The following is a 15,086-nucleotide window of genomic DNA, read 5'->3' as shown; positions in this document are numbered from 1 at the left end:
GGGTAACGCCTTGCGATAGTGTGGGGAGCTTCAGCAGCAATGGCTTCCTGCCTCTTTGTCTGCACCTCTGTTGCCAGAAGCAGCAGTCAGAGTAGAGATCCCTGACATTTGGAAGACAGGGTCCTTTCTGCTCACCCTGGCTCCCACTGTGTGTAAGCTGCTCCAGGAACACATGCCCAGCTGCCTGCCAGGTGACAAGAGGGATGAAGAATGGGTAACTGCTATTGTGCCAAGAGCTGAAATTGAACACAAAGTTTACTGTCCAAGTCTTCCCCTGGAAGTTGTAAGCCTTCAGCAGACTCCAGAGTTTCAAAATACATCAGACAGATTCTGTCAGTACAGTTGTTGTTCAGATCTGGAGTTATATATGCGGTGCTGCCTACTCCACCATCTCCCCAGAAACCTCTCAATATCCATTCTTAAATTAAAAAACAAAAAACCAAAAAAACCAAAAAACTGTTAGCAAGCAAAACTGGATATTGTAATGGTATTCCTTCTCTTTTTCATCTGTAATTTCATTACAATCCTAATCAAAATCTTGACAGCTTTTTTTTTTTTTAATTTTTACGCTTTATTTATTTATTTTTGGCTGTGTTGGGTCTTCGTTTCTGTGTGTGGGCTTTCTCTGGTTGCGGCGAGTGGGGGCCGCTCTTCATCGCCGTGCGCGGGCCTCTCACTGTCGCGGCCTCTCTTGTTGCGGAGCACAGGCTCCAAACGCGCAGGCTCAGTACTTGTGGCTCACGGGCCTAGTTGCCCCGCGGCATGTGGGATCTTCGCAGACCAGGGCTCGAACCCGTGTCCCCTGCATTGGCAGGCAGATTCTCAACCACTGCGCCACCAGGGAAGCCCCTTGACAGCTTTTTATGTGAAGCTTGAAAAGCTGATTCCAAAATTTATATGAAAATGCAAGGACCTAGAAATAGCCAGGAGGGATGTTGAGCATCTCATTTATAATTGGAAATGCAAACTACATCCACAGCAAGATTTCACTACATGCCTGCCAGAATGGTTATAACAAAAATCCTCTGATAGTATCAACTCTTGATAAATGGGAACTCTCATGCACTGCTAATGGGAATGTAAATTGGTATAACCACTTTGGAAAGTAGTTTGACAGTACCTACTGAAATTGGTGATTCACATGCCCTTGATCTAGCAGTTTGACTCCTAAGTAACCAGCAGAACAGCGGTCTACAACAATGTTTATGGCACCAAGACTCAGAGTAACTAAAATCTGAAAACAAACCCAGATACCTAATAGCAGTAGAATGAATAAATAATAGTATGAATAATCAGTGGAGTAGTATACCACAGTAAAAATAAATGAATTATGTGCAACAGCATATAGATGCATTTTACAGATATGTTGTGTGAGAAGAAAAAAAGCTACGCAAAGAACACATCTCTGTAATTATGCTTTAAAGATTTCAAAAGTAGGCAAAATTATTATTATATTTTTTAACATCTTTATTGGAGTATAATTGCTTTACAATGGTGCATTAGTTTCTGCTTTATAACAAAGTGAATCAGCTACACATATACATATATCCCCATATCTCCTCCCTCTTGCGTCTCCCTCCCACCCTCCCTATCCCACCCCTCTAGGTGGTCACAAAGCACCAAGCTGATCTCCCTGTGCTATGCGCCTGCTTCCCACTAGCTATCTATTTTACATTGGTAGTGTATTTATGTCCATGCCACTCTCTCACTTCGTCTCAGCTTACCCTTCCCCCTCCCCATGTCCTCAAGTCCATTCTCTACGTCTGCGTCTTTATTCCTGTCCTGCTCCTAGGTTCTTCAGAGCCACTTTTTTTTTTTTAGATTCCATATATATGTTTTAGCATACAGTATTTTTCTCGTACTGACTTAACTTCACTCTGTATGACAGACTCTAGGTCCATCCACCTCACTACAAATTACTCAGTTTCGTTTCTTTTTATGACTGAGTAATATTCCATTGTATATATGTGCCACATCTTCTTTATCCATTCACCTGTTGATGGACACTTAGGTTGCTTCCATGTCCTGGCTATTGTAAATAGAGCTGCAGTGAACATTGTGGTACATGACTCTTTTTAAATTATGGTTTTCTCAGGGTATATGCTCAGTAGTGGGATTGCTGGATCGTATGGTAGTTCTCTTTTTAGTTTTTTAAGGAACCTCCATACTGTTCTCCATAGTGGCTGTATCAATTTACATTCCCACCAAGAGTGCAAGAGGGTTCCCTTTTCTCCACACCCTCTCCAGCATTTATTGTTTGTAGATTTTTTGATGATGGCCGTTCTGACTGGTATGAGGTGATACCTCATTGTAGTTTTGATTTGCATTTCTCTAGTGATTAGTGATGTTGAGCATCCTTTTCATGTGTTTGTTGGCAATCTGTATATCTTCTTTGGAGAAATGTCTATTTAGGTCTTCTGCCCATTTTTGGATTGGGTTGTTTGGTTTTTTGATATTGAGCTGCATGAGCTGCTTGTAAATTTTGGAGATTAATCCTTAGTCAGTTGCTTCATTTGCAAACATTTTCTCCCATTCTGAGGGTTGTCTTTTCTTCTTGTTTATGTTTTCCTTTGCTGTGCAAAAGCTTTTAAGTTTCATTAGGTCCCATTTGTTTATTTTTGTTTTTATTTCCATTTCTCTAGGAGGCGGGTCAAAAAGGATCTTGATGTGATTTATGTCATAGAGTGTTCTTCCTATGTTTTCCTCTAAGAGTTTGATAGTGTCTGGCCTTACATTTAGGTCTTTAATCCATTTTGAGTTTATTTTTGTGTATGGTGTTAGGGAGTGTTCTAATTTCATTCTTTTACATGTAGCTGTCCAGTTTTCCCAGCACCACTTATTGAAGAGGCTGTCTTTTCTCCATTGTATATGCTTGCCTCCTTTATCAAAAATAAGGTGACCATATGTGTGTGGATTTATCTCTGAGCTTTTTGTCGTGTTCCATTGATCTATATTTCTGTTTTTGTGCCAGTACCATACTGTCTTGATTACTGTAGCTTTGTAGTATAGTCCAAAAGCAGGCAAAATTAAGCTATGATGTTTAGGTGTGATGTTTGGTGTTAAAAAAGGAAAGCAGGGAGGTGGCTGTCATTTAAGTGAGTCTCTTGTGGGAAGGATTATGACTGAGAAAAGCATGCAAAGGTTTCCGGGGTTTATGGCAGTATTTCATTTCTTAATCTGTAGAGTGTTTACATGGTTGTACAATGTATTTGTTAATATGTATTAAGGTGTATATACATTGTTTCTGCATTTTATGGGTATTATATTTCACAATAAAAAGGTTGAAAATGTCTTCAAAATAGGAGGGAGATGAATATAGTATGCTGATTATTAGCAGAGCAGTTTTCTGGGACTTGCATGTCTGACACTTCATTTATGGAGCAAGTATGCTGGGCACTGCTAGGAGTGAGAGGAGTTAAGATACAGATAATTAGCTTCTAAGTCCGTCTGTAAGAGGTTACTGTCAGTTTGATGAAACAGGTATATGGTAAACATGTAGATATATATTTATGGTAATTTTAAGTGCCACAATAACAAAAGTGCCATATGTTTTAAGTGTCATGAACAAAAGACTTATCGAGAACTCAGAAGACAGAGTGATAACGCTAGGGAACCTTGGGAAGATAGTGTATTTTAGAAGGCATTTGAGTAGAAATGAGGGGATATTAATTCTTTCTTGAAACAGGTTTCTGTTCTTGGTTTCTGTGAATATATGCTACTCTGGTTCTCCCCTTATCCTGCCTTTGCTAGCTCCCTTTATCTGGGTTTCAGATGAAGGGGTATGAGGATCTCTAGTGTATTGTGAGGGGAGCAGAGAAGTGCTCTATCCTGTATTCCAGGCTGTGTAAAGGAATCAGGTGGACAGCGGGCTAATGGAGTGTGAGGAAGTGGACTGTTGTTTTGGCCCTTGTGTGGAGTCTGTCCATTTTCATGGCTTCAAGTGTAGTCTCTGCCAATGACAGTCCTAATTTTTATTTCTTACCCTACTTGGTTATGTTGCTGTCACTCCAGTCTTACATGTCCTAAACAGAACTCAATTCATTAGGTTTTGTGAACTCTCCTATTTATTGGAACCACCATTTTCCCTCTTATCCACAATTGAAACTTTAGAGTTGTCTTTGATTCCCTATGAGGAATTAGGATGTTTTCAGACATTTTAAGAGGGTTTCTTCTGAAGTATTGTATTGTATATTTAGGAGCTATTATTTTCAAAAGAAAAAAAGATGAGAAGGGTTCTTTACTTATTATAATCATTAGTTTATGGAGGCTTAGAAAATTGTTGAAAGATGATTAAGAGAGGTAAGACAATAGTACTTGACCTGCCTGAAGGCTTTTATTTTTGTAGTAGAATTAATATGTGTGTGAAATAATTCGTAAAACTAGACAATAAAGCTTTAACCAAATGAGTGGTAGAGGCTCTATATACACCACCTTCATTGTAAGGTCATCCCTGGTTGCCCTTTTATTACTATTATTATTACTTTTAAGAGTTTTTTTTTGATGTGGACCTTTTTTTTTAAAGTCTTTATTTGTTACAATATTGCTTCTGTTTTATGTTTTGTTTTTTGATTTTTATGAATTTATTTATTTATTTTTGGCTGCATTGGGTCTTCGTTGCTGCGCACAGCTTTCTCCAGTTGAGGCGAGCGGAGTCTACTCTTCGTTGCGGTGCGAGGGCTTCTCACTGCGGTGGCTTCTCTTGTTGCAGACCTCGGGCTCTAGGCACATGGGCTTCAGTAGTTGTGTCACACGGGCTCAGTAGTTGTGGTTGGCGGGCTCTAGAGCACAGGCTCAGTAGTTGTGGTGCACAGGCTCAGCCGCTTCACGGCATGTGGGATCTTCCCGGACCAGGGCTCGAACCTGTGTCCCCTGCATTGGTAGGCGGACCCCCAACCACTGCGCCACCAGGGAAGCCCTATGTTTTGGGGGTTTTTTTGGCCATGAGGCATGTGGGATCATAGTTCCCTGACCAGGGATTGAACCCGCAACCCCTGCATTGGAAGGCCAAGTCTTAACCACTGGACTGCCAGGGAAGTCCCCCTGGTTACCCTTTTAAAAATTGCAACACTCCCCCTCAAAATACATACTAAACATACTATTTACTTCTCTCTGCTTTGTTTTTTCTCGTAAGCACTTACCAAAATCCAACATATTTTCATTATTTGTCTTGTTTATTGCCTGTTTTACCCTCTTCCCTCCAATTTAAATGTAAGCTCCATAAAGGCAGGGGTTTTTGTCAGTTTTGTTCATTACTGTATCTACAAAGTCTGATACATAGTGAACATTTAAATATTTGAATACATGAATGAATACTGGGGTCTTACCAGCCTTTGTGAATTTTGTGATAAATAAGCTAAGTTATAAAAGTTGGATAACAGAGACTGCTAAGTAGCTAATTAATTGGCCCAATCACATTCTAGCTCTGAAGGTTTTTTCCTCCCTATTTTAAGCCTTTATTCAGTATTTTGTGGTTATGCTCTGAATGATGTTAGCCTTAGGAGACTTTTGGGCAAAATTGTTCTTTACTAGTTGGGTCTTAATGTTCAGAGCAGATGTACTTCTTATGAAATCTGGTAGCGGTTTGGATACTGCTTTGTTATAAAAGATTAAGTGTCTGATTAAGTGTCAGTTGCTGCGTAGTCACATTTTATGTGACTTTAGGCATAGATTTTGGGTGTTTGGTTCAGAGTCAGCTACATCCTCTCAGAGCACTGACCTTTGAAATTCAAAAAACAAGGTTTGCTTCTGTGTCTTCTTGATGGGATTGGGCAGTTTGCTTTAAGAATAAAGCCAGCAGCCTATTAACCTAGATCCTCCATTTAATTTGGTTAAATAATCAATGCACGTTTTCCTTTGTGTAGAACTTGTTGATAGTATGATTTCATCTCAGTCAGGTTTCATTGCTTTTGTATTAAATGTATTTTTGCTCCTGTGCCGAGTTCAGGCTAACTTTTGAATAGAATTTGTCTTCAGAAGGCAACAGAAACAGCTCTGGAGCCAGATTGACTGGGTTTGATCCTGCTTTTGCCTCTTACTGATGGACTTCCCTGAACCTCAGCTTCTGCAAAATGGGAATAATAATACCTCAAGGACTATTGTTACAGTTACATGATTTAAAAAATATTAAGTGCTTAGAGTCTGTACATAGTAAGGTTCAATAAATATTTGTTATTTGTAAAATTAAAAAGCGTAGTATAGAATGATTACCTTTCCAAGATACTAGAGAAAGTCTCTTCTGACCATGTTAAATATAATAGCATCTCCTGTTAACTCTTCATCCCTTATTTACCCAGCTATATTGTTCAATGATGCTCTTTTTACTTGATACTATATGTTTATTAGTTTGTTTTCTCCTATGGATTATAAACTCTGTGAAGGCAAGAACTTTGTTTTTTTGTTGTTTTTTTTTAAATATTTATTTTTATTTATTTATGGCTGTGTTGGGTCTTCGTTTCTGTGCGAGGGCTTTCTCTAGTTGCGGCAAGTGGGGGCCACTCTTCATCGCGGTGCGCGGGCCTCTCATTATCGTGGCCTCTCTTGTTGCGGAGCACAGGCTCCAGACGCGCAGGCTCAGTAATTGTGGCTCACGGGCCTAGTTGCTCCGCGGCATGTGGGATCTTCCCAGACCAGGGCTCGAACCCGTGTCCCCTGCATTAGCAGGCAGATTCTCAACCACTGCGCCACCAGGGAATCCCAAGAACTTTGTTTTAGTCATAGCTGTTTTCACTCTAGTGTCTAAAACAGTATCTGATTTATAATAGGTATTCAACAAATATTTGGTTAATAGATGAATGAATTAAGGTGCATGAGGGCAACTAAAGGTTTTCTTAGGGGGCCTCTGTTTGATTATTTTAATGAGTTGGTGCTTTTTATGAGGGAGCATATTTTGTTTTGGCAATGCCTCAGTGAACTTTTGTTGCCAAAGGCATCTAACAATCTTACCCTTCTTTTTGTTAAGCTATATGTGAAACAGAGCCTGAACAGCCTGTTCGACATTACCCATTATGGGTGAAAGTAGAAGGTGAAGTAGATCCAGAGCCAGTTTATATCCCAACGCCTTCTGTCATTGAGCCTATGAAACCATTGTTGTTGCCTCAGCCAGAAGTTTTATCTACTGTAAAGGGCAAACTGCTCACTGGAATTAAACCTGCAAGGGCATATACTCCCAAACCCAATCCTGTGGTAAGCTTGGTGTTAACATCTTTTATTGAAAGTTACAAAAATCATTTGTAAAGATGATGGGTTTCAACTAGATTTTTGGTTTGTATTCTGTGAATCATGGTGCTTTCAGGTAATATGTCTGCAAGCCATCTCCCTTTCTGATTTAGTCAGTTTAATTGATGGCACTTAAAAAAATGTCATTAAAAGTAGAGTGAATAGTAGTATGGTTGACCCTTGAACAACACAGGGGTTAAGAGTGTGGACCCTCTGTGCAGTCAAAAGTCCGCATATTATGTTACAGTTAACCCTCTGTGTCCATAATTCTGCATGTGTGGATTCAGCCAACCGAGGATCATGTAGTACTGTAGTATTTACTGTTGACGAAAAGCTGTGTGTAAGTGGACCTGTGCAGGATTACTGTAATTCTTAAAGATAGCCAAATCTCTCTTTAGAAGGATCATATAAAGATGGGCCTTTTTTTTTTTTTTAAACATGACTTGCAAAAGGTACTCTTATTCCTGTAGTATAGAATATTGAGTGATTAAGATGTATGTAGTACATGTTATTAGAAAAGCATTAGGAAGAAGCTTTAAAAAATAACTGTGATCGTTTTAAAGCAAATTTCTTTATATACAATAAAGTTCAAGATTTAAAATAACATTTGCACGACCAGGTGAAGATGATAGGTAAAAGAGCTGACGCTTCTCTTGTGTTAATAGCTTAAGCATTTCTGATTATTAATAAATCCATTTCAGTCTTTACAGTCCATTAAATTGAAGAAGATCTTTTAGTGCAGTGCTATTCAGTGTGGTCTCATACAGTGCTGATCCATAACTGTTTATTAGTCTGTGATGAAATAAGTATAGAAAATGAGAGTAGATGTTTAGAAACTTTCGCTACAAGTTGATAGAGAAATTTTTATCTATTAAATCTAATACTGAAAAACCTGGCCTTTGTTTTTCTAGTAATTTATTTTACAAAAGTATCAGTCTGTGTGTGACAGGTAATTAAGAAATTTATCCTTCACTGCAGATAATTTGAGAAACACTGCTCTGGTGTGCTGAATTTTCTTGAAAGAGAACCAGATCCTTTCTAACTCCCCCAAGATTCAGCACATACAAACTGTAATTGTACTATTTAACTTTAAAGTTTGCATTAAAATTTCTTAAGTGTTGTAATAGAAGCAAAGATTAAACATCCTTTTCCTTTGGGAGTCTCAGAGACTTTTTTCCCCAGTGTTTGGAGTGTTTTGTTGTATGAAACTTACAGATTCGGGAAGAAGACAAGGATCCAGTCTACTTGTACTTTGAAAGTATGATGACTTGTGCCCGAGTTCGAGTGTATGAACGAAAACAAGAGGAACAGAGACAACCATCACCATCACCATCCCCATCGTTTCAGCAGCAGGGCTCATGTCATTCTAGTCCTGAGAACTGTAGTGTAAAGGTGAATTACTTACTGCATAGATTTTTCTTTTTAACTTCCGATTCCCTGTTGCTGGTATTAGAATTTGCATTACTATCGGAATAATTTGAAATAATTCTTAACGGGCAGAGAAGGTTTACATAATGTGTATATCAATTTATATGTTTCTCTGCATGCGTGTTCTAGAGAATATTCCCTTAAGGTCATTAAAAGTATTATTCTTTCTGATGTTGGAGTAACTTTTAAAAGTTTAAACATTTTTGGTTTTAATTAATGTGATTATTAGTATTTGCATCTTTCCACATCGGTGCATTTTCTAAATAACTGAAACTTGTTTCATTAAACATTAAATATTTTTCCTTCTTTACTAGAATTACACTATGAAGTGCAATGTTAATTCTTTCTTGGTAACTCAGTCACTGTCAAGGACATTAAACAGCAAGACTACTTGTTTTTATGGTTGTATAATATGGTAGTAATGCAGCTGTGCATGTGGATGTGAAGATGTTCTTTGAGCACTTTAATCTTTCTACCGTTTTAGGCTTCCTTGAGAAATTTAATTCTCATGTCCTAGTCTCTATTGATATTAAATATGTGTTGAATTGAAGTATTTTCTGCGTTACTCTCTTTGTCAGGAGCCGGATTCTGAACAGCAGCCCTTGAAACCAATCACCTGTGACCTGGAGGATGATTCTGATAAATCACAAGGTCAGAATGAAATCTAGGTCTTATCATTTGATAGTATTTATATTGCATAGGTGTGGATTATACTAATAATGGGGGGAAATCAAAGCTACCAATCTAGAGCATGTCTACCTACCCTGTTTCTAGTTTTTGCTAAAAACAGAGATGATAGATAAGTTTTTTTCCAATTATTTGCTGTGTTTATCACTCCTGTTCTAAGAAATACAGTTTGTTGGTGTTGATATGGTATGTTGTCGCAAAAAACATTTAGGATGAGGTCAGTGATTTTTTTTTTAAACTTCTTTATATAAAAACCTCAGCAATATTGGCATCATTAGCTACTGAAATTTTCCCTGGGGTTCTCAATAGTTGCCACAGTTGGAGAAATACAGAGGGAAAAAGGAAGGAGTATCGCTGATTTATCTAGTAAAGGCTACTGCCAGAATTACTGTGATGAAGGGTAGTGTCTAGGGAGTTAACTATTTGTTTTTGGCTTTGCTCTTTAAAACTTCAGATGCTTAAGCAGCAGTGCCTCCTAACTTTTTTTTAATGGCATGATAAACACAAAAAATGGTAATGTTGCTAGCACACCGGGGCAAGTGGAGGAAGCTACCTATTAGCATGACCACCCTGAAGGCTGAGGGGATCTGTATCCTGACATATCTGTAACTATAGCACATTGGTTGGGAGATTCTGCTATAGAAATCTAGCTAGTGAATATACATTTAGTTAATATGTTGCCATGAATATAAATACACTTGAGTGGTTTTGCCTAAAATGTAGAAGTGGAGCAATCATATCTAGAGGTACAGAAGTAAATCAGAAGTATTTGCAGTGGAAACTAGAGATAGAGCACACTTTTTTTTTTTTTTTAAACCAAACACCATCTCTCTTGTTGCTGTTCTTTAGGGTTGACTCTACCCATCACATATTACAAAGCATCTTGCAAGTATCTTTTCTTTGCCTATATGGATAGCAAGCACACTATGCCAAATAAGCCTAACCTTGGTTATATACTTTGTTTGCAAGGTAATACTTTCTTATGTAATAGTTAATGGCTTTTTAGAGCAGTCTGAAGAGGGACTCCCTTTTATTAAGAGAGCCCAGTGAGCAGAATAGTGAAGATTTTATAGTCTGATTCTCTGGAATCTTTTTTTCATGGAAAATTCCCAAATTATGAGCGTCAAATTACCACTGAAAGTACATGGGAATGGGACACTGGGCAGCTGTTGAATTTCTATGCCCCTGGCACTTTCTGATAACTCAGGAAAAATAAAAATTTTTCAAAGTTCAGTGCAAAATTCTGTGATACAGAAATATCTTTCAATTCTTTATCAGAAAAAAGCTGGAAGTCTTCCTGCAATGAAGGGGAATCCTCTTCTACCTCCTATGTGCATCAGAGGTCACCTGGTGGTCCCACCAAACTGATAGAAATCATCTCAGACTGCAACTGGGAGGAGGATCGGAACAAGATTTTGAGCATCTTATCGCAGCACATCAATAGCAACATGCCACAGTCACTTAAGGTGGGCAGCTTCATCATTGAGTTGGCTTCTCAGCGAAAGAGCCGGGGTGAAAAGAATCCTCCTGTTTATTCTTCTCGTGTGAAAATCTCTATGCCATCATGTCAAGACCAAGATGATATGGCTGAGAAATCTGGATCAGAGACTCCTGACGGTCCATTATCCCCTGGGAAAATGGATGATATCTCTCCTGTGCAGACAGATGCCCTGGATTCAGTGAGGGAGAGATTACATGGAGGCAAAGGTCTGCCCTTTTATGCAGGGCTTTCTCCTGCAGGGAAGCTTGTGGCCTATAAACGTAAACCCAGTTCAAGCACATCTGGGCTTATCCAGGTGAGAATTATCTTTAATCTGGATGTAGCACCTTTTTATACTTAGGTAACACCTTGATTTTTCAGAACCCTTTGTGGGCCTTATATTACTTATCTTCACATTTCCTGGGAACTGGGTGACAAAATCATTATCTCTTTTTGTAATAGGCCTAGGTTAGATGCATACCTAGGGTGAATTTTTGGCACATTTACAAACAGAAAGGTAGAGTACTGTATTGGCTTATAGTTTTCTTTCTAGTCTTCCAAGAAAGTTGCTCTTAAACTGTATTACCTGGGCTGCAGTGATATTTTGACAGTCAAGCAAGGATAGTAAGGGATTCAGTCTAGTTCTTGGGATTATTATTAGCAGACAGCTTTTGAAATAAAACAAGGTAAAATAAAACTGACTTTTAAGATAGGCAGTATATGTTTGGAAACTTGGGAGAAAATTTTAATTTACGATGGTGTTATTCAAATACATAAATATAAAAAAAATTGAGCCACAGTTTACTTATTTTTTCTTTATTTGATTAATAGAGTTTTTGCAGTCTAATCATTGTTGTAGGGCAAATATCTATATCCTTGCTGTTAAGTAATTAAGGCAGGTATATTAGTAAAATTATACTGGCATTAGAAAATCCTTTGGAAAGAAAAGTTCTGAGGTAAAATGTAGTCACAGTCAAAAAGCTTTTCTCTTTTTGTTCAGTGACATATTAAATGCACTTTTATATCATAGTACCAAATGTGGGGTAGTGTCTGACTTTATTGCTAAGGTTACTTGACTTTACTAGCTCAACTGCTTCTCTGGGCTAAGGACTGTTCCATTGTTATGACTGATCTACTTAATTAAAAACTTTCTGTTGCAGTTGCTATGTAACTGCTTCTGTTGGTATTTCTTAAACTCTTAATGATGAGAAGAGTGTTTTCTCCTTGTTTCATTTCTTGATTGATACTTTGAGAACAGAGACTTAACTGAGATCATTTCTAGTGAGACTAGACGCCCCTCAGATACAGTCATAGAAATTTTGTGTTCTCCTGTCTAGGACTCAGAAAGCCACCGTAAAATATGAACCTGCATAAGCAGTCAGGCCACTGTAGTAAGGTACGCTTTGGGGAAGCTGCTGAATAGTGTTCAGAGCAAGTCCCAAAGGAGCAGATAGGGGTATCTGATCCAGACTCCACAGAGCCTGGAAAACTATATAGTAAAGTTTACTTTAGGATGGAAAGATCGTATTCTTTGTATCAAACATGGGACAAAGATATTCCTGATCTTTCTGGAAATAATAACAATTTTACTTAAGTAGCAAAGAGTAATTTTGTGTCTTAGAAGAGAGAGAAGCTTGGTGTAGCTATTCTCCTCACCAGTTCCCTATTAATTTAGAGAGTAGAATTTTCCCCACCTCACTCCACTCCCTCACCCCTTTAAATGATGGAAAAGAGAGACAGGAAAGGATATCTCCTCTGGTCACTTAGCAATATGACATAGAGAACTTGGGTAAGAAACTTGGGAGGTTTTTGTTTTCTTTTTTTTTAAATGATTCTCATGCCTAAGATGGGGTGGTCTGTCAACTCAGGCAGTAGAGAAAAATCTTTACCTCATTCATTGATTCACTTTCTTCTGACAATTTATTGATAATTTAAAAAATTACTGTGAGTTTCAACTAGCATTTATCTTAAGTCCAAGTTTTGTCCAAAAGATGAAGACAATTATCTTCAAAGTTGAGTTTTTTTGAAAATTGAAAACTAAGGTGACTTTGTGGCTTAGGTATTTGTAATAGTGGCTTTCTCATAAGTTAAAGTAGACTCACCATATATTTTTCAAATATGAAGGATGCTTATGAGAAGCGTTCATCATGCCACTGGTCTCGTCAGAGAGATTTCATGGAACACAGTTACTCATTTTTTTTGCTGATGATTGTTAATAGCTTAACCAAAGTTGCATGTTGACAAGTAAAACAATTGGATGGTTCCTTAGATTTGACTGTATCTTCCACATATCTAGGATGCAGGTATGATGAGTTTCTAAGATTCTCTGTTTCCAAACTACCAAAATGAAGGAGATGAGATTAGTTCAGAGTATCAGATGACAACATTTTTTTCATCTCCTAAATACTCAGATTATACCAAATGGAAAAAGTCCATTTCTTTTTCCCTTTAAATCTGAAAAACAGACTTTAAAACCTTGTAAAAATGAAACCCTTGTCAAGGGAGATGAGTTAGCAAGAGAATTTTATCTTTACAGAATTTCTCTTTGCCACTTGTTTCAGGTTAATGGTAAGAGTTACCCGCAGGCTAAGTTGCTATTGGGACAGATGGGGGCATTGCATCCAGCCAATAGGCTAGCTGCTTATATCACAGGCAGGTTGCGACCCTCAGTCCTGGACCTCTCAACCCTCAGTACTGTCATCTCCAAGGTAGCATCCAATGCCAAGGTGGCTGCATCCAGGAAACCACGTACCCTGTTGCCTTCAACATCCACTTCCAAAACGGCATCCTCCTCCAGCACTACCACAAATCGCCCTGGGAAGAATCTGAAGGCATTTGTCCCGGCAAAAAGACCAATTGGTAAGTTGGACTGTATATATGTTTTCCAAAGGGTTGTGACCTGGTGCTGGGCCAGTGGATACAGATACAGGGGTTGTAAAACTTAGAGAAATATAGAAGTTGGCATTATTTTTTTTCTTGATGTCTATCTTGCCTGAATTTTTTAATTTTTTAGTAACTCTTCTGATGACCTACAATACTAGATGAACTGAATTCGAGTTAGTTTTACAGTTATTTCCAGACTTTTAGACTGGTTTTATTAATGTAGAAAAGGCTTAGGTTTTTAATTTTGTTTTTCAAAAGGGAAGATGTATTCTTAAATACTTCCCCTAATTTACTATTTTTCCTATGAGGACTGGTGTTTTTGGTACCAGTCATATGTATGTTTCTTGAACTTAATGAAACCAAGGAGCTAGCAAAATCAAAGTGGGTTGAGTTATAGGCTTAGAGTAGAAGGCTCTTGTAAAATATAATTTTGGAAACAGTGCTTTATTATATTCATCCCTGTTCTGTGAGTAAAAACCTCATTTGTTTAACATTGCAGTGCTAGAGTCTGTAAAAAATTACCTTCTTGAAATCATTTGTGTTTTAGCATTGAGAGTATATGCAGTTGGTTTATTGGATTCCTCTTTTTGTTGTTTCAGATCTATTTAGGAATGTTAAGTAAAAATGTCGTTTGCTCTATTTTTATTCCTCTAATAGGAAATTGAAATCTCTGGCTAAATGCTGGAGTTGTATGAAGATGGAGGATAGGCCTTGCCTTAAAAAGAACCCATTTTACCTCTTTCTTAAGAAGTAGCTTTAATTGGTGATTTTAAAAAAAGATAGTCTTATCCTGCCCTCTTTTAAAAAATGTCTTTATACATTTTAGAAAAATGCAAAACTTTACTGTCTTGTAAAAGGACAACAATAAAGAGGTGGAGGTGCTGGGACAGGAGGAAGTGGTGGAAAAAAGTTTTAAAATTAGAATTAGGAATACATTTTCAGCTTCTTAACTTTCTTCATCTGTTTTTATTCATTCATTCATTCAGAGAGCACACAGAGAATGAGTTTATTAAGTTGGAAGCTAGGCAGAAATACACACCCAGAGAGAAAGGGTATGGGCGTCCTTTCTAATGAGGAGGAGCGCAGTCTCTTCATCTGTTTTAGATGATGAAGTTGTGTGCTGCTGTACTGTCTTTTTAGTGTCCTGGCAATTTGATTATATTGCGTAACCAAAAGAATTTCAGAAGGAACACCCAATTTTAATCCCTTTGTTAAAGTTAGAATTTTAAAGGTTTGGTTTGGGTGGAGGGGTGTGTTTGATTTCTGTGGGTGGAAATTGGCATGTGTAATGCAGGTAAGAAATTTCTTAATACCTGTAAGAAATTGACCCAGTGGTGCCCAATAAATGTTGATAAACACAATCACTACAAGGATAAAATATGAGAACTGAAGA

At 37.9% G+C, this 15,086-nt stretch overlaps 1 protein-coding gene across 20 annotated transcripts in view; it reads left to right on the top strand.

The window, feature by feature from the left end:
• The window catches only part of MGA (MAX dimerization protein MGA), a 161,502-nt gene that overhangs the window by 124,157 nt on the left and 22,259 nt on the right, over positions 1 to 15,086 (top strand). For 11 of the 20 annotated variants that reach the window (XM_057543993.1, XM_057543992.1, XM_057544004.1 and 8 more), the window contains exons 10-14: positions 6,959 to 7,182; positions 8,431 to 8,607; positions 9,222 to 9,294; positions 10,609 to 11,126; positions 13,372 to 13,669. In XM_057543993.1, coding sequence (XP_057399976.1) covers positions 6,959 to 7,182; positions 8,431 to 8,607; positions 9,222 to 9,294; positions 10,609 to 11,126; positions 13,372 to 13,669 — 1,290 coding nt within the window. The remainder of the gene's footprint in view (positions 1 to 6,958; positions 7,183 to 8,430; positions 8,608 to 9,221; positions 9,295 to 10,608; positions 11,127 to 13,371; positions 13,670 to 15,086) is intronic. The other 9 variants (XM_057544006.1, XM_057543998.1, XM_057543996.1 and 6 more) reach the window with 5 other exon arrangements.

The sequence above is a fragment of the Balaenoptera acutorostrata genome, chromosome 3 (assembly GCF_949987535.1).
Source record: "Balaenoptera acutorostrata chromosome 3, mBalAcu1.1, whole genome shotgun sequence".
Classification (NCBI taxonomy): Eukaryota; Metazoa; Chordata; class Mammalia; order Artiodactyla; family Balaenopteridae; genus Balaenoptera; species Balaenoptera acutorostrata.
Note: the sequence above shows the minus strand (reverse complement) of the source record. Positions and strands in the feature narration are given on the sequence as shown.